The 23,736-nt window shown below is 49.4% G+C and overlaps 1 protein-coding gene across 1 annotated transcript in view; it reads left to right on the top strand.

Moving 5' to 3' along the window:
• DSTYK (dual serine/threonine and tyrosine protein kinase) overlaps positions 1-23,319 on the top strand; it is a 45,048-nt gene extending 21,729 nt beyond the window's left edge. The window contains exons 3-13 of the mRNA XM_032878430.1: positions 9,087-9,756; positions 13,319-13,551; positions 13,951-14,034; positions 14,672-14,848; positions 15,676-15,805; positions 16,935-17,091; positions 17,536-17,668; positions 18,987-19,100; positions 20,429-20,543; positions 22,511-22,645; positions 23,007-23,319. Of these exons, the coding sequence (XP_032734321.1) occupies positions 9,087-9,756; positions 13,319-13,551; positions 13,951-14,034; positions 14,672-14,848; positions 15,676-15,805; positions 16,935-17,091; positions 17,536-17,668; positions 18,987-19,100; positions 20,429-20,543; positions 22,511-22,645; positions 23,007-23,194 (2,136 nt within the window). The 3' untranslated portion in view covers positions 23,195-23,319. The remainder of the gene's footprint in view (positions 1-9,086; positions 9,757-13,318; positions 13,552-13,950; positions 14,035-14,671; positions 14,849-15,675; positions 15,806-16,934; positions 17,092-17,535; positions 17,669-18,986; positions 19,101-20,428; positions 20,544-22,510; positions 22,646-23,006) is intronic.
• The last annotated feature ends 417 nt before the right edge of the window (positions 23,320-23,736 follow it).

Here is a 23,736-nt window from a genome sequence, read left to right as displayed (position 1 = left end):
ATTTATTTATTTGACAGATCACAAGTAGGCAGAGAGGCAGGCAAAGAGAGGAAGGGAAGCGGCTCCCTGCTGGGCAGAGAGCCTGATGTGGGGCTCGATCCCAGGACCCCAGGATCATGACCTGAGCTGAAGGCAGAGGCTTAACCCACTGAGCCACCCAGGTGCCCCTGTGTTTTCTTGCTTGAGGAATATTCTCTTGTCTTGAGGAATTCTCTGGCCTCTTGAATTCTGTTTCATGTGGTTGGTGAGGCGTCCTTAGCCGGTGTTCCTTGGGATCTGCTTTATTCTCCAGTGGTTTTGATGCAGAAATAGCGGCCGACCCCAGTGGTTCTAAGTTGGGAACCCCTTGATGCCATGCCTTGGAGAGGCCTTCGGAGCCTTTGTGGCGCTCAGGCCCCCTCGGCCTGCACAGTCAGGCTCCTGTCTTCTTGCACCCGTGGGCCTCGGCGGGCGGAGCTCAGGGAGGTGGGGGGGATGGGCCCGCTTCCCAGCTACTGTGAAGATTTGTGTGCTGGTGAGAAAGATCTTTTTGTTCACTCCCGTTGTATTTAAGATCAAGGAGTTAGCTCTGAACAGCCCTTCCATTTGGTTTGCAAAGGGGGTGGTGAGGAAGGGAAAACTTGGCTCAAGGCAGCCAAGACTGAATTAGGGGAAATGAGATGTTCATTTTCAGCTGTCAGATTATCAAAGCAGAGTTTCCCCCTGCCCTCTTATACAATGGTCATTCTTCTAATATGGCGCTTTAAAGGCCTCATAAATTAGCCAGTTTCAGTGTGTTCCAGAATAAACTGACCCACGGGGACCCACAGGGCTTGGTACTCCCAGCTTTTGAGCTCTGGGTCCCCCGAGAGTCTCAGTTCATAATTCATTAGCAGAGGAACACCGTCAAGCCGTTCATTTCCGTAGCCTCCGTTAGTGTTAAAAACAGAGTCATTTTCCCACTGGCAGCACGTTGCAGCGTTCACGGTGCTCCCCAGGTCCGTCTCCACACACGCAGGTGCTTCCCTTCCCCACCGTCACCCTGGCTGGCCGGCGTACTGCCACCTCTTCTTACGAGTCCGCTGGAACGCAGTGCCCGCGTCCGGGTTGCCGCAGTCTGATATGGGTGTGTGTGTGTGTGTGTGAAGTTTCCTGGGACCACCTATAAGAAAAGGGGTAGCAAGGAGCCGAGAGGATTAAACTCTCGCAGTCGGAGGTGGGGACTCTGCAGCCTGGCCAGTGTCTCGCTCATGCTGGGGCCGACAGAGCTCTCAGTTCTTCTGCCGGCCTGTTTATCTCCATCCTCTGGACAGACGTACATGTCGCCTGGGGGCCAGACTGCCACACGCAGACACCGTCGTTGGCTCAGGATGGTGTGTGATGGGGCAACTTTCGGGGAACCGAGGTAGACTGTAGTGTTTCCAGGAACACGGTCTGATGACTTGCAAATAAACTTTATTTTTAACTCTAACCAGTTGGAGTAGTAAAGCTTTCTCTTTATAACCCTCAGTCTCCGTCAGTAGCTAGCAATGGAAATAATCTATTTTCACTGTTGTACAGACCTTGCTATTTGTCATTTCTCAGCAGTTAACACTGTTAACAACCCAAGATCATGAAAGGATTTTACTTGACATGACAATAGTTTATGCAAAAATTTAACCCCCAAATTTACTAACCATTCTTTGTTGATGGAAAACTAGCTTCTCTCAATTTTTGTCTAGTTTTTGGCATTTAGGACGGTGGGGTACAAAACTAAATCTGGTTTGTGTCGTTCACCTTTAGTCAGGTACCGGATCTTATCTTGAATGTCTCTAGGTTGAAAGATAACAGTTGATTGGTAACAAAACGGAAAGAAGGCTGGGTGAAGGTCCTCAGGGCAAGGAAATAACCTTTCGGGAAAGATAATATATGGAATTGGGTCAAAAATGGCCGTTCCAAGGAAAAAGACCCAAAGTTGGGTAACATGTATAAGATGGAGAATGGCATTCTGGAGATATAAAGAAGCCCTGATTTTATGGGGCAAAGAGAAGGGGGAACTAAAGCGTTACATTAAAAAAGGGTATTGGGGGGCACCTGGGTGGCTCAGTGGGTTAAAGCCTCTGCCTTCGGCTCAGGTCATGATCTCAAGGTCCTGGGATCGAGCCCCGCATCGGGCTCTCTGCTCAGCAGGGAGCCTGCTTCCCCCTCTCTCTCTGCCTGCCTCTGCCTACTTGTGATCTCTCTCTCTCTGTCAAATAAATAAAATCTTAAAAAAAAAAAGGGTATTGGAAGTTCAGACAGATGCAAAAATATAAATTCCTTGTAGGCAGTGAGCCTGTCCCCTTCATACTGAACATCCCTCCTGCCTCTCCCCTATCACACACTAACAGGTGTGGGCAACGTAGGCGTCCTGTATACCTGCTCGCATTGCTCTTGGCCAAGAAACCTGTAGTACCTGGTGCAGGTTAATTTACCTATTGAGGGTGTGCGTGGTTGAGAGGCAAGTTGTTTTTTGTTTTTTGTTTTTTAAATCTCTGTGCTCGCTAAAATAAATGTAAAAAGAACAGCTTCAATCTGAGGCTGTTTTCTCATTTCACCACCAGTGATTCATTTGTGGCCTTCCAAGGTTAGCTCTTGGGGAGAAAATCCAGCAGAGATTATAGCCTTAATCTTCCTCTTTTGTCTTTTTTTCTTTTTTCCAGGATCCCATCTATCTCTCTCTCTTTTCTTTTTTTTAAGATTTTATTTATTTATTTGAGATAGAGCAAGAGGGAAAGAGCAGGAGCCGGTGGGGGAGAGGCAGAAGGAGAGGGACCAGGAGGCTCTCCATCCAAGCAGGGAGCCCGACACAGGGCTCGATCTCCAGGACCCCGGGATCATGACCTGAGCTGAAGGCAGATGCTCAACTGACTGAGCCACCCAGGCGTCCACTGTCTACCTCTTTTTTACATCCAGAGGCTTCCCTGTTTTCACTGTGTCAAAGATCTCGGTGTGTTTCACGTTGAGTTGAGGATGGTGGTGGGGGCAGGGAATTCAGAGACTCAGGTTGGAAGTACTGTCACCAGGCAGTACTGCGGCTATTGAAAATGTTCTCTTTTTGACTCCTTTCATGGTGTCTCAGCCAGTCCCTACGACTGGTTTCACAGCAGAGCCTTTCCTTCCTAGGATATACTTTTTAACCTGGAACACTATTATTGTCAGGATCCCTGAAGTCATCTTGTCCATCCTCCATTTGTCTTTTAGAACTTGCCCGACATCAGCCCAGACGGCTCCTGACGCCCCGTGGACCTTCAGTGACTGAGTGTGCTCTTTGTAGTCGGGCCGACCTGGATTGACATCCTGGCTTTGTCGGTTCGCTGACCGGGTGATGGGGCAGGTTCCCTCTTGTGCAAGATAGGGTAGCAATCTGTGTCTTCTAGGCCTGCTGTGAGTTCTCAGTCAGATGGTGTGTGAGGACTTAGCACAGTGTCTGGCACAGAGTAAGCCAGTTCCCTCCTCCCTTTGAATGTACTAATCAGCATCCTTGAGAAGAGAATTTCCCCCTCTCTCAGTCACCAGTCCCTTGCCTGACAACCATGTTGGAACGCCTTCCTTTTGTCAAGCAGAAGTCCTTCTGGTTCCAAGTTACTTATCACCATGATTCTGCTCCAGTTAGAGACAAAGTTCTTCCCCATTCATTATAGAGAGCCTTGGTAATGGCAGAAGAGAAGGATGCTATTAAAAGCGAAATAACACAAAAGTTAAAGTTATAAAAAGTTTCCCTTCTGCCTTCTCTCTTCTGCCTTCTACCACTTTGTCTCTCTGCTTGGAGGAATCTAGTAAATGACAAGAGAACGAAGCTCCAGATTCCTGCATTTGCCTGTATCCCTGGGTACTGGGTGTTGGAGTAGCTACAAGGAAGGTTGCACGGAGGCCACTAAGTGTGTACGCAGCCAGGTGTTTTGTACAATGTAACAAGAGCAGAGAGGTTTTTTCCTTAAGATGTAACTGGCGTTTAAGAGTGATCCTTCTGGGAACCAGGTAAAAGTGAAGAATGCTTCACCTGTATAAGAACAGATAGGGAAAACCTCTGGACGGCCCCGTGAGAATGGCACGGGAAGAGAATGGCCAGTAAAGGTAGGTAGACTGTGGGGACAGGGACTGAGGTTGAGACCGGGTCAGCGGCTGAGCACCGGCAGAACTATCTTACGTAGTTATGTGCTGCTTTTCTGCATGATGGGAACCTGAGGCTTCAGAACTGTGGAGAAAGCAAAGACCTTTGTGACCTTTGTGTGACCCTTGTGAGAGCGTGACTGTCTCCTGCTTGAACCATCAGTGAATGCACTCATTCTCGGCCACAATGGAGTTTCAGGATGTGCCACGAGCCGTGAGAGCCAGTGTCATTAGGAAGTGGTCAGGCTTCTTCAGGGACTGGGCCATTTCTTCCTGGCATTTCAGACAATGTCCTTGTACATCAGAGACTAAACCTAAGAGGTCAGTGTTTGCAGAGTAACAGTCTCCTTTCTGTTCATTCTCTTAATCTTGCCAAGAAAAATCGATGGTTAGCACATCAGTTTCTGTGGATTCTGTAGACTTGTGCAGAATGCGTTCTACAGGAGAACTCCCTTTAGGAATTCCCTGTGACTTCCAGTGGGAATTTGGGGGGCACTCTCATTCTTCCCTGAGATTCTAATTCCCTGATTGAGTTAGGAGCAAAATGCTTACTCACTGCTTTCTTCCGGGAGTAGAAGCAAACAGCAATCACAGCTAAATGTGTGTGATTAGGGTTGAAAGATGGGAAGTGTTATATATGATTACTGAAATGGTTTGGAGCAGGTAGTGAAGGCGTCACTTACTCATCCATTTATTCCACATGGATCTGTTGGGTGTTCATGAATGCCAAGCCCCGTTTGAGGTACTAGGAAGGCAGGCAGCCTTCCACGAAACCGTCTGAGGGCAAACTTCCTCTCCGGGGGCCAGAATAGGGCCCACAACGGCTCTGGCTCCTCCTCTCTGTATTACTGATGACTTTTTTCACTCCCTGTCTCCAGGAGACAGTGGTGGCTTCCCTTTTTGTTTATAACTGTCAGGGATGAGTCATGCCTTCACGGTAAGTGTCACAGAATCACACAGCGCCTTGCAGCCCGTTTGGGCCACCGCCAGAAGGTCAGGCAGCAGCTCCTCCTGCCTGTGTCCGGCACTCGCGGTCGCCAGCGAGGTGAGACCAACTGCACGCGCTGACTCACTGGGGAAGGAGGAGAAGAGCGTCGCGCTTGTCTTTTGCCCGTTTTTGTTTAGTACAAGATATATTTAGGAGTGGACAACTTCTTTCTGTTTGTCAGTGTATCAGGTAGTACCTTCCATTAGAAAGCCCTGAATCCTTTAAAAAATGAAATTGCGCCCATGAGCAAATAAAATCCGCAGTCCCCTAGGAAGAGTATTGGTTCTGCAAGTAGATCCCACAGCTTTTGGGTTTCTTTTCTTTTCTTTTTTTTTTTTTTTAAGATTTTATTTATTTATTTGACAGAGATCACAAGTAGGCAGAGAGGCAGGCAGAGAGAGAGGGGGAAGCAGGCTCCCTGCTGAGCAGAGAACCTGATGTGGTCCTCGATCCCAGGACCCTGGGATCATGACCTGAGCCGAAGGCAGAGGCTTAACCCACTGAGCCACCCAGGTGCCCAGCTTTTGGTTTTCTTGCACACACAGAATGGTTCTTGGAGGAAAACCTATGAATTTATCTTAGAATTTTAAGAAAATCCATCATAAAGAAGCAAGCAAGCAAAATTATTCCTGACAATTTTCTAAGGAACTCTTACTTTGGTTTTGCTCATTTAGGCTTGCTTCTCATGATATTATAATAAGTTTGATCAGGCTTTACCTTTCAAAATGTATACATACATATACTGAAGAGAGGTTTGCAGCTTTAAAATAAAAATTTTTTAAAAGATTTTATTTATTTATTTGATAGGAAGCTAGAGAGGGAACACAAGCAGGGGGAGTGAGAGAGGGAGAAGCAGGCTTCCCACCGAGCAGGGAGCCTGATGCGGGGCTCGATCCCAGGACCCTGGCATAATGACCTGAGCTGAAGGCAGATGCTTCATGACTGAGCCACCCAGGCGCCCTAAAATAAAAATTATAAAAAACATTTTCACCTGTCATTCTCTATCTTATTGTAGCTTTTCATTTCTTGGGATTCTCTCCTAGCCTTTATCAAATTATTATGTGTGTTATAATGTTGGCATTTAGGCAATTGTGTGTTCTACTCTAAGCTGTAAAAGTTCTTGCCCACTTTTTGAATATGCCTCATGAAGTGATTCATGCTCCAGCAGTGTGACTCAGGGTAGTGAAAGGGGGTTTGTTTTGAACAGTGGGATGAGTGTCAGACTAGTCTACCTACCAGAAAACATTTCATGCAGTTCGAGGCATAGATGAAACAGCAGTTTCTTCTTGGCCTAGGCTTGGATGGAAAGTAGCTGGATTTGTAGTGTTTGCTCAAGTTGGCAATGGTGAGATGCTAAAAGCACTTTTAGCTTTGGAGAGTTCACAGTGGCCAGCCAAACAACAGTTATTTGATCTACCTGAGAATTAGACTTACTAAGTCTCTATTGGGGAGGATGAGATCTTTGTAAAGCTTTTCTGGGGATGGGAGATCTCTCTATCTCTCTCTCTCTCTCACACGCACACACACACACACACACACACACACAACACAGGACAAGAAACAATGGGCTGGCATTTCCCAGGCCTTTCTTATTATCTAGGAAAGGAGATCAAAAAGGAAAAGGACCTAGGTTTTTATTTAAAATTTTTTTTCATCAAAAATACCTGCCACTCAGTAAGGTAAGGAATGAAAACAGAATTGGAGTCCGGAAGAACACAAACAAGTGCGTGTTGTTTACATTTCAAATCAAGTATCTTTGCAACATCTGATAAATGCTAGGGACACACACTTGAACAGGTTTGTGTTGAATTCTTTTGTAACTCTGTAGAATGTGCTAGAATTCTGTGGAGGAATGATTTTGAGTCTGTGAGTCCCTGAAGCCATCGCACTTGGTGTGCCTACAGTGGTGGTACAAGCGTGAGTCTCCAGTTCAACCTTTGGTCTGGAATGCCAGACAGAGTAGATGGTGTCTTCTTTTTCTTTTTTCTTTTTATTTGACAGAGACCTAGCGAGCGAGAGAGGGAACACAAGCAGGGGCGTGGGAGAGGGAGAAGCAGGCTTCCCGCTGAGCAGGAAGCCCGAAGTGGAACTTGATCCCAGGACCCTGGGATCATGACCCGAGCTGAAGGCAGTTGCTTCAGGACTGAGCCACCCAGGCGCCCCAATTTCAAAGATCTAGAAGAGCAGCGTGTGCAGTGGAAGGAAACATATCCTCTTTAAGTGCCTCAAGATCCTCAGGAAAGAAGTAGAACACAAAGCAAAAACTACTGGCTGTAACAGGACCTGTAGTGGTTTGTTTCTAAACCAAAGATCATGGGGTGCCTGGGTGGCTCTGTCACTGGGCGTCTGTCTTGGGCTCGGGTCATGATCCGAGTCATGGGATCGAGCCCCGCATTGGGCCCCTGCTCTGTGGGAAGCCTGCTTCTCTCTCTCCCACTCCCCCTGCTTGTGTTCCCTCTCTGTGTCTCTCTCTGTCAAATAATAAATAAAATCTTTAAAATAAAATAAAATAAACCAGAGATCATTCTTGAAACTCACTTTAGGATCTTTGGTGTATCAGTTGTGATTGGTGGGTTCAGTCATACGTAACTGACAGTCAGAAAAATGGGCTTGCTTAGACTAGATAGGAGCTGATTTTTTTTCCCCTCACATGAAAGAGGCCTGAAGTGAGGCTGGCAGAGCTGCCATCCTCAGGGACCCAGGCCCCCTACTTCTTTTTGCTTCATCATTTTCAGTGCTGACTTCTACCCTTAGGTTTGCCTTAGGACTATAGGATGACCTTCTTATTCCAGGCAAAAAGGATGAGGCCAAAAAGCATACTTCCTGGCAGAATCAAACCCCTTCTAAAGAACTTTCCTGAAATGCCCACACACTTACCGGGCAGCCTTGTCTGTAAAGGCCATTGCCTTCCCAATAATGCAGAGACCAAGTACTGGATACGCAAACCTTGGTCTCTGTCATACCAAGTGACCATGAGAATAAAGGTATTACCAAGGCTTATGGGGCTAAGACTTTGGGATACCTGCAAGTTTCAGAATAGGACAGTAATATAATAATGTTTGGCAAACCTGGCTTTTAGTTTGCTGCTTGATTGATTCAAAAATATTGAGGGCTATGTATTAGGCACTGGAATTATCCGTAGTTAACAAGGTAGACATGTTCCCTGCCCTCAGAGGGTTGACAGGCTATTGGGAAAACATAGGTTTTATTTATTTTTTATTTGTTTTTAAAGATTTATTTGTTTGTCAGAGAGAGCACGTGCACACAAGCAAAGGGGAGAGGCAGAGGGAGGGGCAGACGCCCCCCTGAGCATGGAGCCCAATGTGGGAATCGATGTAGGACCCTGGGATCATGACCTGAGCCAAAAGCAGGTCAACGGACTGACCTATCCAGGTGCCCCAAAAAACGGGTTTTAAGTAAATAAATTATAAATGTGTTGAACATTAAGGAAAGGAGAAGTCGAGCGTGCTTGGGACTGTGTACTAGGGAAGACTCACTAAGAACATGACAAGAGTACAGGGACATTGGAAGGCTGCTTCGTAGTTAGCCTGGGAGTTAGCTGCCTTAGAAAGGTGGGGCTGGGAATATGAACAAAGAGGAGAGTGGGAGGAATGTTCCAGGCAGCCTCAATCCCGATCTGATCATGTCCACATCAGTTCTTTCTTCTTCTAATATTTGTCTTACTCCTTCATCGGAGGGCACCAGTGGATTTCCAAACAACAAAGGAAGCTAGAACTAACATCTGAAATGACTAAAGAGACTGCCATCCTTTCTACAGGCTGTTGTCTCTCTCTAGATGAGTGCCTGCCTCTTAGGCTATACCAGGGAGTGTTGGGAACTCAGGAAGGAGGTGGGCAAGTGACTGGGGCGTACTGAAGCCCCATTGTCCCATCATAGATATGGATTTTGGTCTGAGTGTGGGACTTCAGGGAGGCAAGGATTGGTTCTGACCCCGAGGTGCTGATATGACCCCCCCTTCCCCTTCCAGGACGTGGACATCGTGGTTGCACCGTGCCAGGGCCTCCGGCCCGCAGTAGATGTTCTGGGTGACCTGGTGAACGATTTCTTGCCTGTGATAACCTATGCACTCCACAAGGACGAACTGTCTGAGAGGGACGAACAAGAGCTTCAGGAAATCCGGAAGTATTTCTCCTTTCCCGTATTCTTTTTCAAAGTGCCGAAGCTGGGCTCGGAAATCATTGCCTCGCCTACCAGAAGACTAGAGAATGAAAGGTCAGCCCTCCATCATCAGCTGGTAGACCTGGGCTATCTGAGCAGCAGTCACTGGAACTGTGGGACCCCCGGCCAAGACACTAAAGCTCAGAGCATGTTGGTGGAGCAAAGTGAGAAACTGAGGCACTTGAGCACGTTTTCTCACCAGGTGCTACAGACCCGCCTGGTGGACACAGCCAAGGCCCTGAACCGGGTGCACTGCCACTGCCTCGACATCTTTATCAACCAGGCCTTTGACATGCAGCGGGACCTGCAGATCACTCCCAAACGTCTAGAATACACTCGGAAAAAGGAAAATGAGTTGTACGAGTCGTTGATGAATATTGCCAACCGGAAGCAAGAGGAAATGAAGGACATGATTGTTGAGACGCTTAACACCATGAAGGAGGAACTTCTGGAGGATGCTGCCAACATGGAATTTAAAGGTAGGTCCTAGCTGGAGAGCTTGGCTCAGGCTGCTGGGACCACAGGATTCCTTAACCCTTTTCTAGCTGGAAATTGAGTCCCATGAATTCTGAGGGCCAAAGGAAACTCAGGAGAACCTCATCTACCCAACTGTCATTAGTAGGAGCCCGCCTTAAATCACTTAGCCAGAGCGGCCGCTCTCCCGGGACTGGTAGTCCGACTTCTGGTAAGTTCTTCCTAATAGCGCTCTTTAATCTCTGGTTTCTATCTGTATCCTCTTGACCTGTTGGAGCTGGAAAACAGCTCCCTGAAGAACAGTCTCTAAGTCATGCTCTCACCTTGGCTTTGACCTTCGGCATGGCCTGTGCTTCCTTACTGGTTCTTTCTGGTGTGTGTTGTGGTCTCATTTTCTTTCCAGGCTGCTCCTGAAACCCAGCTCGGGAGTGTTTCTCGCAAGGTCGTGTTTTCAGCTTTTCTGGAAGTCCCTTCTTCCTGAATGGCTAATAACAAAATTGGCCCAACGTGATTCATCAGGCCTTTTGGGCTGAGGTTTTTGGTGCGGCTGACTTTGTGTTCTGACTGCTCAGTAACCTGCCCTGCGGGCACATTAGCCCTCCCACCCATGAATTACAGTGATGTGGTGTGCAGGTTACCCTGGAGGTTCTCAATCACGGCGGTACAGCCAAATCTCCTGGGGGCTTTTTGAAAATAGAGATGTTTGAGATCGCCCCCGAGCACTCCAGACTGGTTAATCAGAATTTCTGACGTGGGACCTCGCATCAGGTTTTATTATTTTTTTTTTCCAGTCCCTCTGTGGATTCTGTGTATTGGCATCTTTTTTTTTTTTTTTTTAAGATTTTATTTATTTATTTGACAGACAGAGATCACAAGTAGGCAGAGAGAGAGGAAGGGAAGCAGGCTCCCCGCTGAGCAGAGAGCCCGATGCGGGGCTCAGTCCCAGGACCCTGGGATCATGACCTGAGCTGAAGGCAGAGGCTTTAACCCACTGAGCCACCCAGGTGCCCCTGCCTTAGCTTTTCTGTTCCCTCTTCTGCAGTCCACCTGAACTACTGTTTCCTGTTGCTCTCCGGGACATTTCTCTCCTTTCTCCAGTTCAGCTGTGTTGGCTCCCTGTTCTGCGGACTAAGTTCTGACTCGTCAGCCTGGTGTTAAGGATCTTGCAGAGCCCAGCCCTGGCGGACTTTCCCAGGCCTGTTTCCCACATTTCACCTGCTCTCAGCCGCTTGCTGTCCTCCAGCCCTTCCTTTACTTTTCCATGACCCCCACCCTGCCCTAAACCCAAAAAGTCTTCTATTTGTAAATTTCCAAATCCTATCTACCCTTCAGAGTCTCTTCTAAATAGCATTTTTCATGAAGCCTTTTCTTTTCTTTCTTTTTGAAGACTTTATTTATTTATTTGATAGGCAGAGATCACAAGCAGGCAGAGAGGCAGGCAAAGAGAGTGAGGGAAGCAGGCTCCCTGCTGAGCAGAGGGCCCGATGCAGGGCTTGATCCCAGGACCCCAGGATCATGACCTGAGCCGAAGGCAGAGGCTTTAACCCATTGAGCCACCCAGGCGCCCCAGTCTTTAATTTTCTTAGCTAATAGTGATCACATCCGTCTGAACTCTCATCGCATTTCATGCATACCTGAAATTTCTGGTGTATTTCATTTTCTTTTATTACAGTTATTTATGTCCTACTGACTGTTTTCTCCAGTCCTAGAGATGCAGGAGAACGGCGCCTTGTTTAAATCCTATCTCTTACAGCAGTTCACAGGGAGTTGTGTGCGTGCACTACCTCCTGGGAGTTTGAGTGAGTGTGTGAACTATGGAGTATGGCTGTCACACAGAGGAGACAGGCCACTTTAGCAAGCCCAGGAAGCCTTCTCATAGGTGTTTCTGAAGATGAGCAAAGGTGGTTCAGGACTTGCAGTGGAGATCTCGGAAGGCTTCTGACTGAGGACGCCGGGCATCAGCGCTAGTACCGTAGCGCGCGGGGCAAAACAGTTGGGCAGACCGGGAAATGTTTTCCTATTGGTCATGTGCCGGGGATACCGTGTGTGGTGTCTGGGATGCAGTGGTCAGTTCAACAGACACAGGGGAGCTGGGGACAAGTAGACCAGCCGTCCGGTTCTGTTAACCACCTGGCCGATTTGGGAAGCCACTTTCCGAGTTAGCTGTGTGTTAGACAGGACTTACATGTCTGCTTCTTAACCTCGTTCGAAGCTCTTCCTGGGGATCCTTGAGGCAATGATGGGTAGATTTAGAAGAGAGCCACCACATAGCCTCAGGAGCCCAATTTCTGGTCCTGGTTTATGTTTTAAAATAAAGGTAATGTGGGGCATCTGGGTGGTTTAGTCAGTTAGGTGTCTGACTTCGGCTCAGGTCATGACCTCGGGGTCTTGGGATTGGGCCCCATGGCAAGCTCCCTGCTTGGCGGGGTGTCTCCTTGTCCCTCTCCCTCTGCCCCTCCCCCTGCTTGTATGCTCGGTCTCTCTGTCGAATAAATAAAACCTTAAGAAATAGCAAAATAGAGGTAATGTATGCATGCAGGCTATATAACATACACACTTCAGAAAATACTTTTTTTTAAAGATAATACCTACTGCATAGTACTTTACTCAGAGATACAAATATACTGTCCTCCGGCCGCCCAGTTTTCCTCCATACGTTCTTCTGCCCCTTGCTTTTGCACTGAATTCATATCTTAGAGACCTTTCTATAAAGGTACATATGGATTTGTCTTCATAGGTAGGTCAAAGGGTATGTAGATATTTTTGTTGGTTGGTTGGTTAGTTTAAAATTTCGATAGGTTAGAAAAAAATTTTTTTGATATATATAAAATTTCCTCCAAAGAGGCGACACCAATTTTAATTCCCACAGTAGACATGAGAGTGCCTTTTTAGGAGTGGAGTTTTTGCGGGTAATTTGTCTTTTCTTCAATTCTGTCCTCTGACTCGCAGAACAGATTTCTAATTCTGGGAGGTAGTAGCAAGCTGGCGACAATGTTCCAGTTTTGCTTTTTATTCAGTAATTGATTAGCATCGAATCCCCAACTGCTGGATCTTATTGGGAGTTCCACAGTGTGAAATGGTACAAAGATCCAAGACAATCTGCGAGCTTGGGTTTCGGACGCGAGCTGTTGTCCTTCCTGTACTGTCCCCTTCCCTTCTGTCCTCTCTTCGAGGCTGTTTCCTGACCTATAAAATGACCAGTAATACCCACCTGACAAAGTTATCATGAGGATTAAATTCGATTGCGTATGTAAAATACTTATTCTGGTGCCTTTCAAATAGTCTGCACTCAATAAATACTCCTCCTGTCCTATAAATGTGACAGAAAGCCGACAGAATCAGTAGGCTCATTCTAGATGCAGTTGCTCCTTCTCAGGAATGCCCTCAGTAGTCATGGATCCCGTGGCCCCGTGTCACACTGAGGGTCAGAGCTCGTCCGCCAGCCATGTGTTTGAGAGCCTTCGTGGCTATCGTGGTGGCTCCTTGGCTTTGATGAGGAGAGGCCTTTCTTCTGAGTGCCTGCCCCTTTCCCTCACGGCCAGCTGGCTTGTGTGTCTGCCTCCGTAGATGTCATCGTCCCGGAGAACGGAGAGGCGGTGGGCACCCGAGAAATCAAATGCTGTATCCGGCAGATCCAGGAGCTCATCATCTCCCGGCTCAATCAGGCGGTGGCCAACAAGCTGATCAGCTCGGTGGACTACCTGCGCGAGAGCTTCGTCGGGACACTGGAACGCTGTCTGCAGAGCCTGGAGAAGTCCCAGGATGTCTCGGTTCACATCACCAGTAATTATCTCAAACAGGTACTCGAAGACCAGGTAGCCACCACATCACAGAGGGCACAGGAGACAGAGCCCGCCCACAAGCCCAGCCTCGAGCTAGCCAAGAACATCCCGGGCACCCTCTGGCCCATCCAGTTTGAATCTTACCCTGTTTTCCCCTCGCATGACCCCTGCCCGTCAGAGGTGCTTGCGCACAGCAAAATCGCAGTTCAGGCATGAGCTGGTTGGTGAAGATGGAAGTAAGGGGCCCAGAGAGTCGCAAAATAGGTGATCGACCCATGTGGCCTGCACGTTTATGGAAGGACATATTTGGGAACCTTGAAACGGGACTCTGTGCTTTAAGTAAATAGTATTTATCACGTTTTTTTTAATCAGCCACTGTGCTCAGGCGTACGGATTTCCTTCGTGGCTCTCTTTCAGATCTTAAATGCCGCCTATCACGTTGAAGTTACATTTCACTCCGGGTCGTCGGTCACAAGGATGCTGTGGGAGCAAATCAAACAGGTGGAGTCCTCTGGAGGAGCGTTTCCCGCCCCCGTTGGCTCAGATGAACCTTAGTCCCTCCAATAGCGACTGATGTCTAGAAAGTTCTCCTGGGGTAGGGCGGCCATTTTTCCGGGTTTGTCTGCCCGGGAGAGTTCTGGTTTATGCCTATTCTGAAATAACTAGGAACAGTGCCCCTTGAACGCTTAAAGTGGCGCATGTAAATGAAATTTTATGCAGCCGTAAAGCTCTCCTTCACTCACTTCCTCATACTCCTTTCTCCGAGCCTAAGTGTTTTCTCAGAACCAGGCTTGGTTGCCAGGGGCCATTTGTGTGGTTTCTTTTCCGGGATTCGATGGTGCTCTTTCTCCATCCGGAGTTCAGAAAGGGAGTTCTCAGCACCCCGGGCGCTGCCTGGATACCGTGAGGGCCTATGAGCATGTGGACTCGGCCTGGTGTTCTTTGATGCTTTCCCTTGCTCTGAGCCCTGACTATCGGGTCGGTGGGACTGGAGAGGAGTCTTGGCCTTCACAGGGCTCCTTTCTTCATCGCCTGCTCCTAGGCTGGCTGACCCCCAGGGGAGGGGTGTGGGTTCTTTCTGGCGGCTGCGGTCTCCCTTGAGACCGGTCTCCCTCTTCTCACTGACCTCGTCCTGCAGATCATCCAGCGCCTCACGTGGGTGAGCCCGCCTGCCATCACGCTGGAGTGGAAGAGGAAGGTGGCCCAGGAAGCCATCGAGAGCCTCAGCGCCTCCAAGCTGGCCAAGAGCATCTGCAGCCAGTTCCGGACCCGGCTCAACAGTTCTCACGAGGCTTTTGCAGCCTCTTTGCGGCAGGTGGGCGTGCGGGAAGAGGGAGAAGAACCTACCGTTGGGGGGTATTTTGCCCACTGCTCTCCATGGAATTTTTATAGAATCATCAGTGTATTTTCTTCCTAGCCGTGAAACGGTAATATTAGTCATGGAAAGTGTCATCAGTATGTTTTTCATGTGGAGGTTTTTCTAACTCCAGGGAACGTGGAGGGAACTTGGTTCATTTCTCCTCATTTCACTGAGTGAGGAATGAAAATTAAGGGGTAGGAATTTTTTTAAAGATTTTACTTATTTATTTGACAGACAGAAATACAAGTAGGCAGAGAGGCAGCAGAGAGAGGGGGAGGCAGGCTCCCTGCTGAGCAGAGAGCCCGATGTGGGGCTCGATCCCAGGACCCTGGGATCATGACCCGAGCCGAAGGCAGAGGCTTTAACCCACTGAGCCACCCGGGTGCCCCAAGGGGTAGGAATTTTATGTAAGTTGCCTAGTATTTTAGGAATGAGTCAGAGAAAGGAGGACTTTGTAACTTTTATGCTGGTTCACAGTTATGTGACATCTGCTTGTCCCCTTGGAGTGGATGTGTGTGCTCTTGTGTACATGTGTATGTGTGTGCATGTATGTATGTGTGTGTGCACGTCTGTATGTGGGGGGCGTTGTGGAGATGAGGGTACGCAGCCAGGAGGAACAGGTATTACCTACTGAGAGCCCACTGTGTACCAGTCACATTACAGACGTCTTGTGTAACTTACAGTTGCCCTTTAGGAGAAGCTGTTATTACCCCATATAGCAGGTGAGGAAACCAAGCTGGGGACTTGACAAGTCACATGACTTTTTTCTGCTTCCCTCCCAGCTAGAAGCTGGCCACTCAGGCCGGTTGGAAAAAACAGAAGATCTGTGGTTGAAAGTTCGGAAGGATCACGCCCCACGCCTGGCCCGCCTTTCTCTGGAAAGCCGTTCTTTACAGGACGTCTTGCTGCATCGTGAGTCCTTGTTTTTTTCCCTTGTAGGAAAGTAAATGGGAAGAAGGTTCTGGTTGTGTGACATTCTCATGTTCTATCTCGGAGAGTCCCCGTATCTAAGGCTGCTTCCTTGCAAGGCCGCCTCAGCACCCTGTGACGTATTTTTGAATTCCTGAAGTCTGTTTGGTCCTGCTGGTCATACAGTTTAGACAACATGACTGAAGTTTATTTAAATCTGACCAGTTAGGAGCTCCTGGGTGTCTCATTGGGTTGGGCTTCTGCCTTCGGCTTAGGTCATGATCCCAGGGTCCTGGGATCGAGCCCCGCATCGGGCTCTCAGCTCAGCAGGGAGCCTGCTTCCCCCTCTCTCTCTGCCTGCCTCTCTGCCTACTTGTGATCTCTGTCTGTCAAATAAACAAAATCTTTAAAAATCAGACCAGTTAGGTTACTTTCTACTAGTTTCCAGTAGCATCAGAATTTCTCCCCCAGCATAATTACAACTTCTTACTCCTAGGTCCATGTCTAAGATTCTTTTTTTAAAAGGTTTTATTTAGGGGCGCCTGGGTGGCTCAGTGGATTAAGCCTCTGCCTTTGGCTCAAGTCATGATCTCAGGGTCCTGGGATCGAGCCTCACATGGGGCTTGCTGCTCAGCAGGGAGCCTGCTTCCTGCTCTCTCTCTGTCTACCTCTGCCTACTTGTGATCTCTCTCTCTCTGTCAAATAAAATCTTTAAAAAAAAAAAAAGGGGTTTATTTATTTGAGAGAGAGAGTGAGTGAGCACAAGCAGGGCATGGGGGCCAAGGGAGAAGCAGACTCCCAGCTAAGCAGGGAGCCCGATGTAGGGCTCCATCCCAGGACCCCAAGATCGTGATCTGATCTGAAAGCAGATGCTTAACTGACTGAGCCACCCAGGCTCCCTAAGAATCTTTTTTTTTTAATCAGGATATTTTATATATTTTTTTCATAAGCAGTCTCACAGATTTTACTTTTAAGTACTCTGTATACCCAGTGTGGGGCTTGAACCCACAACCCTGAGCTCAAGAGTCACATGCTCCACTGACCCAGCACGTCTAACGATCTTACGATCTTACGGAGGTTGCCCAGCAAGCTCTCCTTCCTCCTGCCTTATCTCTGTCTCCTTACTTAATAGGTAAACCTAAACTGGGACAGGAGCTGGGCCGGGGCCAATATGGTGTGGTGTACCTGTGTGACAACTGGGGAGGGCACTTCCCTTGTGCCCTCAAGTCGGTCGTCCCTCCGGACGAGAAGCACTGGAATGACCTGGCTTTGGAGTTTCACTACATGAGGTAGGTTCTCCTGTCACTTGTCTCTGTGGGAGAAGACCTAGGGAGTAAGCCAGAAGCCTGGGACGAAGTTTGTGCTGAGACTTATAGCACACTATGTCTCTCTATTCCCGGGTCCCCAGACGTCATAGCCAGTGTCTTAGTGTCGGGCTCAGAAATGTGCTCTCTTGCAGGCCTTCATGGCCTCTGCCCTCTCCCCACCGTATCAGTTTCTCAGACTTGGCCTTCCCTTTAGCTTCTCAGTCCTTAAGTCCTGTTAGTCTTTAGATTCCATAATTCTAATCCCTTGTTAGGAGGCCATTCTCTTGACCTTCCCTCTGCACCGAGGGCCATGAGCTCTGGCCCTGGACTACGTGTGGTCTCAAGGGGACTCCTGGCCACGTGACGGCACACTGTACAAGGTCAGAGCTGGAGCGTGGCAGCCCTAGACTCTGTCATTCCCACCAGGTCTCTGCCGAAGCACGAGCGCTTGGTGGATCTGCACGGCTCGGTCATCGACTACAGCTACGGCGGGGGCTCCAGCATCGCCGTGCTGCTCATCATGGAGCGGCTGCACCGGGACCTCTACACGGGGCTGAAGGTGAGGCAGGGCTGGGGTGGGGGTTGAGGCGGGGCGTGGGGCTGAACTGCGGCCAGCAGCCAGATCCGAGGGGTCCTCCCTGGCTGGTCTTCCTTTCTTGTTTATCCAGACCTTCTAGCTTTCACAAGACGTTTTTTGGAAATAATCAAGTTTTATTGCCCTTGTTTCCAAAAAACCTTAAAAGTTTCTCAGAATCGATTTTTTGGCCTAGTTTATATCCAGAATACTGCCAGTGCACCGCTGTTTGCCGCTTGTGGTAGGGGTAAAAATCTAGACGACTCAGAAGCGCAGAAAAGCATCTCATAACTTTGCCATTCCTCCTCTTTTTTTGCTCTCGATGGATACAACTAGTGTTTGTTGTTGAGTCAACAAATACTTTTTCGTGACTACTTTGTGCGAGATCTCGTGCTAAGCACCATAAGGGCATATCAAGAAGTATAATTGCCGGGGCACCTGGTTGGCTCAGTCAGGAGAGCATGTGACTCTTGGTCTCACGGTCATGAGTTCAAGCCCCATGTTGGGCATAGAAGGTGTAATTGCCAGAAGCTTTTAAGACACTTACAGTCGGTGAATATTTCGTGAAGACTTGGTGTTTGAGTATGATAAATCCACCTTGATGGGTACAGTTTGGGCAGGTGGAAGGAAGAGGCTGAGCTTGGATGGGTGATGTAACGTTCTCTGGAATTCAAGAGGCCCTAAGTTGGAGGCATGGTAAAAGTGACTTTGATATTTGAATCTGTGAAGCCAAACCTGGGCTAAGCAGGCCTACAGTGCAGTAGAAGGCATTCTGCCCGAGAGGCCTAGAAATCCTTTTTTTTCTTTTCAATATTTTTACTTTTTAAAATTTTTAACTTTTTAAAAATAATCTGTACACCCAACATGGGGCTTGAACTCACAACCTTGAGATCAAGAGTCACATGTTCTGCTGCCTGAGCCAGTCAGGCATCCGGGAACTCCTTTGAGACTCAAGGGCAGTCCCAGAGTCTGTTTGGGCCTTGGAAATGAGCTCAGGCCTCCAGTTGTGGCCTGCACCTCTTGACCCCTGTGGGGTCATCTGGCCACCTGCGTGCCGCCTCTGGGGGATGTTAGCTGGCCTCACATCTTGTCCTTTCTTGCTTTCCCTTGGCTTCCTTGCCCTAACTGCTTTCCTCTTCTCTTCTTCCTGCCTGCTTCTCTGTCCTTGTCCTTGGTGTGCCCCGGTGCAAGCTGCCTTGCAGTGGCCCGCAGAAGGAGCTCTTAGTGGGTTTAAGCATGCGGGACGGAGCTGGACAGAGGAGTTTTCTTGTTAGTGACGAGTGAACTCTTTTGTCTCCCCAAGGCTGGGCTGACGCTGGAGACGCGTCTGCAGATAGCGCTCGATGTGGTGGAAGGGGTCCGCTTCCTGCACAGCCAGGGGCTCGTGCACCGTGATATCAAGCTCAAAAACGTCCTGGTAAGTAGAGCTGTTTCCCCAAGATAGTGCCCTGTCTCTGTGGCTTGAGCGGCCTTTGTGGGGTCTGCCTCCATGTGAGCGGGATCGCGGGACACGCCTGCCAGGATCGCCGTGGAGTTGACAGTGGATGGGTCGATGGCAGCCTGGACGCAAGGCTTGGGGAGTGCCAGGCTGCCTCCTAGACTGAGCTTCTCTTTCTTAAAGTTTTTCCTCCCAGTCCTGTTGGGCACGTGTGAGCATACAGAACAGAGTGGTCAGAAGGAGACCTGCAAATCATTCATCCCGACTCATGCTGTCTTTCTCCGGGTTCGTCTCTCTCTGTTGTTCACTCTCTCTCCCACACATACACGTACTTTTTTACTGTAGGAAGTAAGTTGCCAATAGCATAGGACTCCTCAATACTTGAGCTTCTATCTCCTAGAAAGGACATTTTTCTGTGTATTTAAAATGCCATTATCACACCAAAGAAATTGACATCAATACAGCACTGTTAGTTAATGAGCAGTTTATAATAATACTTCCCAGTTGCTCAGACACAGTGCATTAGCTTGTTTGATCCCGGGCTCACTCCAGGGATCAGACGGGGCACTTTGTTGTCCTGTTCTCCTGTCCTCCTTTAATCTGGAATCGTCCTTTTGTGATGTTGCTGTGTTTGAGGATTCCAGGTCTGGTGGTTGTTTAGGGTTTGGTCGGAGTTGCTGGCTGAGGGCTGAGCTGGGTAAATGCACCATCAAGGGGAAGGTGGTCACGAGCCCACCAGGTCTGGTATCTCAGTTCGGAAGAGTCTTCTGACCTGTTCCTCTTGAAACCGTATTGGATATTGTCAGGATATCCGGCAACACTTAATGATACAGAACGATGACAGCAGTGCGGGGAATGGGAGAGATTGCCCTAAAATCATGGGCTGAAACCAGAGAGGCCTACCAGTAGTCAACTGGGGCACAGCTTTATCCCCTTGGATCTTTAGGAAAGGAAACTGTGGGGAATTCATGCAACTCTCCTCAGCTGACCAGAGGACCTCGGCCTTCTTCCTTAGTGACTTTCTGCCCTGGGGTCTGGAGGTCAGAGGAGAATCATCAGGAACTGAAATACTTTCTTCGGTGTCTTTCACTTATTCATTCTTCCAAGACTTACTGAGCTTCTGAGATGGGCAAGGTACACACAGATGAAAAAGACAGCCCCTGCCATCAGGTTGCTGACAGTCTGGGGTGAAGACAGGAGTGGGAATGAATCTGGAGACAGGGTGCTTGGCTAAGTGCTGCTTGGAGGTGGACACCTGCTTCTGAGCATGTGTGCGCAGGCTGACTCTCGCCCTGCTTCGTTGGCAGCTGGACAAACAGAACCGTGCCAAGATCACCGACTTAGGATTCTGCAAGCCGGAGGCCATGATGTCGGGCAGCATTGTGGGGACACCGATCCATATGGCCCCTGAACTTTTCACAGGTAAGCTGCGGGCCGGGTGGGCTTCAGCCGGGCTCTGAGCTGTAACCCTGACGGTTACCCCCTGGGCTCAGTAGTATCCACAAGCACTCCTGGCAGGTCTGCTGCCGGCAAAGGAGAAGGAGGGGAGGGAGACCGGAGGCAGGGAGGGGGAGAAGGGAAGAGTTAGAGCGGGAAGAAGGAAGAACGCACACAGGAGGTACCAGGTCTCCTGGTGGCTGTTTCTCTGGCTCTTTGTGCCATAATTGCCGTAATCAGCCAATCGGTTGACCCTAAGGTACTGACTGAGTGACCGGTACGTCAGGAGTTGGCCCTGATCATTGAGGAACTTGCAGATGACACAGATGTATGTGGAGAGGTAAGACTGTTAGGAAGCAGCAGAGGACAGCATGCGGTGAGCCCTAGAACGGGTGCCCCCTGACGTGACGTTGGCTCTCAGACAAGCGACGAAGGAAGGTGGAAATGTTTGACAGTTTTGAGATAGAAGTGAGATGTCGCCTAGAGCTTGAGTCAGGTCTGGAAGAATCAGTCTGTGGGGAGGGAACTTATGGGAAGTATGTTCTTTGGGCTGGGCAGCACGGGTATCCTTTTTCATATATTTTGTTCCATTTAACCCTCGCTCGCGCCGTTTCTGTGGTGACGGTGATGCATTTTGTGCTCATGTCACAGGTGACGTCGAGTCCAGATGGGTGAGCTCAGAAAGCCACCCCCAAAACACTGAGCTAGAGGTGATGGAGCTGGGATTGGAATCTAGATTTTTCTGGCTCTAGAATCTCATCCTATGTTACGAAGGAGAGAACATTCTGGAGGCTGGGGAAAGGGAAATAGGAAAATTGCAAAACAGAAAGAAGTGTAACAGGAAGAGATCTGCATGGGGAGTGACAGCAGACGAGGCTGGAGATGAAATGCTGGGAGCTTGAATGTGCAGAGGAGTGAAGGCTCGGTGTGGGGCAGTGAGGTACTTGAGCTTGTGCACAGGTGTGAGTGAAAATGCGATTGCAGAAGGCTAGCTTAGCAGCAGGAGGTGGAGGGGGTTCAAGGGGCCAGAGCGAAGGCAGGCAGAGCTGTGGGGCTGGTGTCCAGGAGGAGGCTGCTCCGGGTGCGGAAACCAAACAAGTGCGCCTGGTGCCAGGGCCGCTCAGGAGAGCAGCGGGCAAGACTGGGGGATCAGCCGCAGAGGAGGACTGGACGAGGCTGAGGGCTCGGGCCTGGGGGACGGGAGATGGTTGTGGCATTGTCGAGGCAGATGTGAAGGTCACGGCAGGCCCCTCATCCGCGTGGGTTCGAACCGGCGATCTGCACCTCTCTCGTTAGCCCCACGCACGGGTCTGCCCGTGGGCTTCACGGAGTTGGGCTCGTCAGGGTCAGGGTCAGCGTCAGCTGGACCCACAGCAGAGCCAAGCACATGCCCATCATTTTTCTTTCTCTAGATTTACTTCCCAAAGAAGTTCTGTTTGCACTGCTTTCATTTTTTTTGGCTCCTTCATATTTCATTTACCTGGATTGTTTCTCTGAGTCCTGTTGCTGACAGAAGACTCTAAAATACGTTCTTCCTGTCACCTGCTGCCCTAAAACATAAAGGACTTCCTGCTGTCCATTGAATCCAGACTTTTCTGTCTGACTTTTAAAGACCGTTACACTCTGGTGTCAGTCTACCCACTCACATGGTTCCCAGCCTTCCTTCCCTAATCCGACCTTTTAAGCTGAATCTTCTTGGCTGTTCCATCAAAATCAAAGGCCTGTCCTCCTTCTTTGTCAGGCTCTAGTCTCAGCCCTCCTGGTATCTGCCTTCCCAGGACTGTGGTTTTGGGTATAAAAAGATCGGTGTCCCGCCTACCAGGGTTGTTAGGGGAGGCAGTGGATGTTAAAAGGTTTAGAAAAAAAGTCATGGAGACCTGTGCAGACCCCATGAGCAGGGATGCAGCTGCTCTCTGTCCCGGGCTCATGGCTGTCGCCCCTTTTCGTTGTAGGGAAGTACGATAACTCTGTCGATGTCTATGCCTTTGGCATTCTCTTCTGGTATATCTGCTCGGGCTCTGTCAAGCTCCCTGAAGCATTTGAGAGGTGTGCCAGCAAAGACCATCTCTGGAACAATGTGCGGAGAGGTAAGCGCCACAAGCCCTACTTTGTTCTGACCACCACCAAGCCCCCCCGCCCACCGCTGACCACCACTGAGAGCAGTGGGACCTCAGACCATCACGGAATCCAGGAGAGACACTGAAGTCAGGCCTTGGCTTTCAGGCAGTGTGGTACTGAACTGTTTCCAGAAGGCTTTTTTCTGGAACGTTCCCAGTTCTTCAGCTTCCTATGCCAGTGCATTCCAGTTTGTTGTCAGTGTTACTGCTGGGTTCTGAAGCCAGAGCTCCTGAGCCCCGCCTGGGCGATCGGTCCGCGAGCTGGTTGGGCCTCATCATGGCACGGGCCTTCTCACTGACCGTGGCCTTGTTTCCATGTGCCTTTCCCCAGGGGCCCGACCAGAGCGCCTGCCCGTGTTTGACGAGGAGTGCTGGCAGCTGATGGAGGCCTGCTGGGATGGGGACCCCTCTCAGAGGCCTCTCTTGGGCATCGTCGAGCCCATGCTGCAGGGTATCATGGACCGGCTGTGCAAGTCGAGCTCTGAGCGGCCAAGCAGGGGACTCGACGATTCTACTTGAAAGCAAAGACCTTTCTCCTCTACTCTCTATTTCTTTCCTTCCCCTCACCTTTCGGCCATGGGAAGAATGTGACATTTATTCAGAGAGCTCCCGAGAGAACTGATGCTTGCTGGGCAGCAGAGAGGCCTCCCGGACCGTGAACAGTTGGCTGTGTGCTGGGGCACGTGCAGCAGCTCGCTGAGCCCCAAGCCATGCTGTCGGCAGAAGACTGCCTGGGACACGTAAACACCGAAGAATACAACGTTCCAGCCTCGGAATTGAAAAGGAGGCAAATGTACCAAGTGTCTGTTCACTGTGTGTTGCTAAGACAGGCAGGGCACTGCAGTGGCAATAGGATTCAAAGCTATAATTTTCGTAATTTTGGCTCTGGCTAGGAATAGTTGGGTTCTGTCCAGTCATCAGGACCCTTAGAAAATTTGAACTTCCTTCTGGGATTGTGAGAACATAGGAGCCAAACAGTAACTTCTGGCTCCCTGCAACCAGATCTCGGGTTGCCACAGCCAGAGGCCTCCACGAGGGAGCTAGAAACAGAGCTGTCTGTT

This window comes from Lontra canadensis, unplaced genomic scaffold (assembly GCF_010015895.1).
Source record: "Lontra canadensis isolate GAN:19392208 unplaced genomic scaffold, GSC_riverotter_1.0 scaffold63, whole genome shotgun sequence".
In the NCBI taxonomy this organism is placed as follows: Eukaryota; Metazoa; Chordata; class Mammalia; order Carnivora; family Mustelidae; genus Lontra; species Lontra canadensis.
The sequence above is the reverse complement of the archived record's forward strand: the minus strand, read 5'-3'. Positions and strand labels throughout refer to the sequence as shown.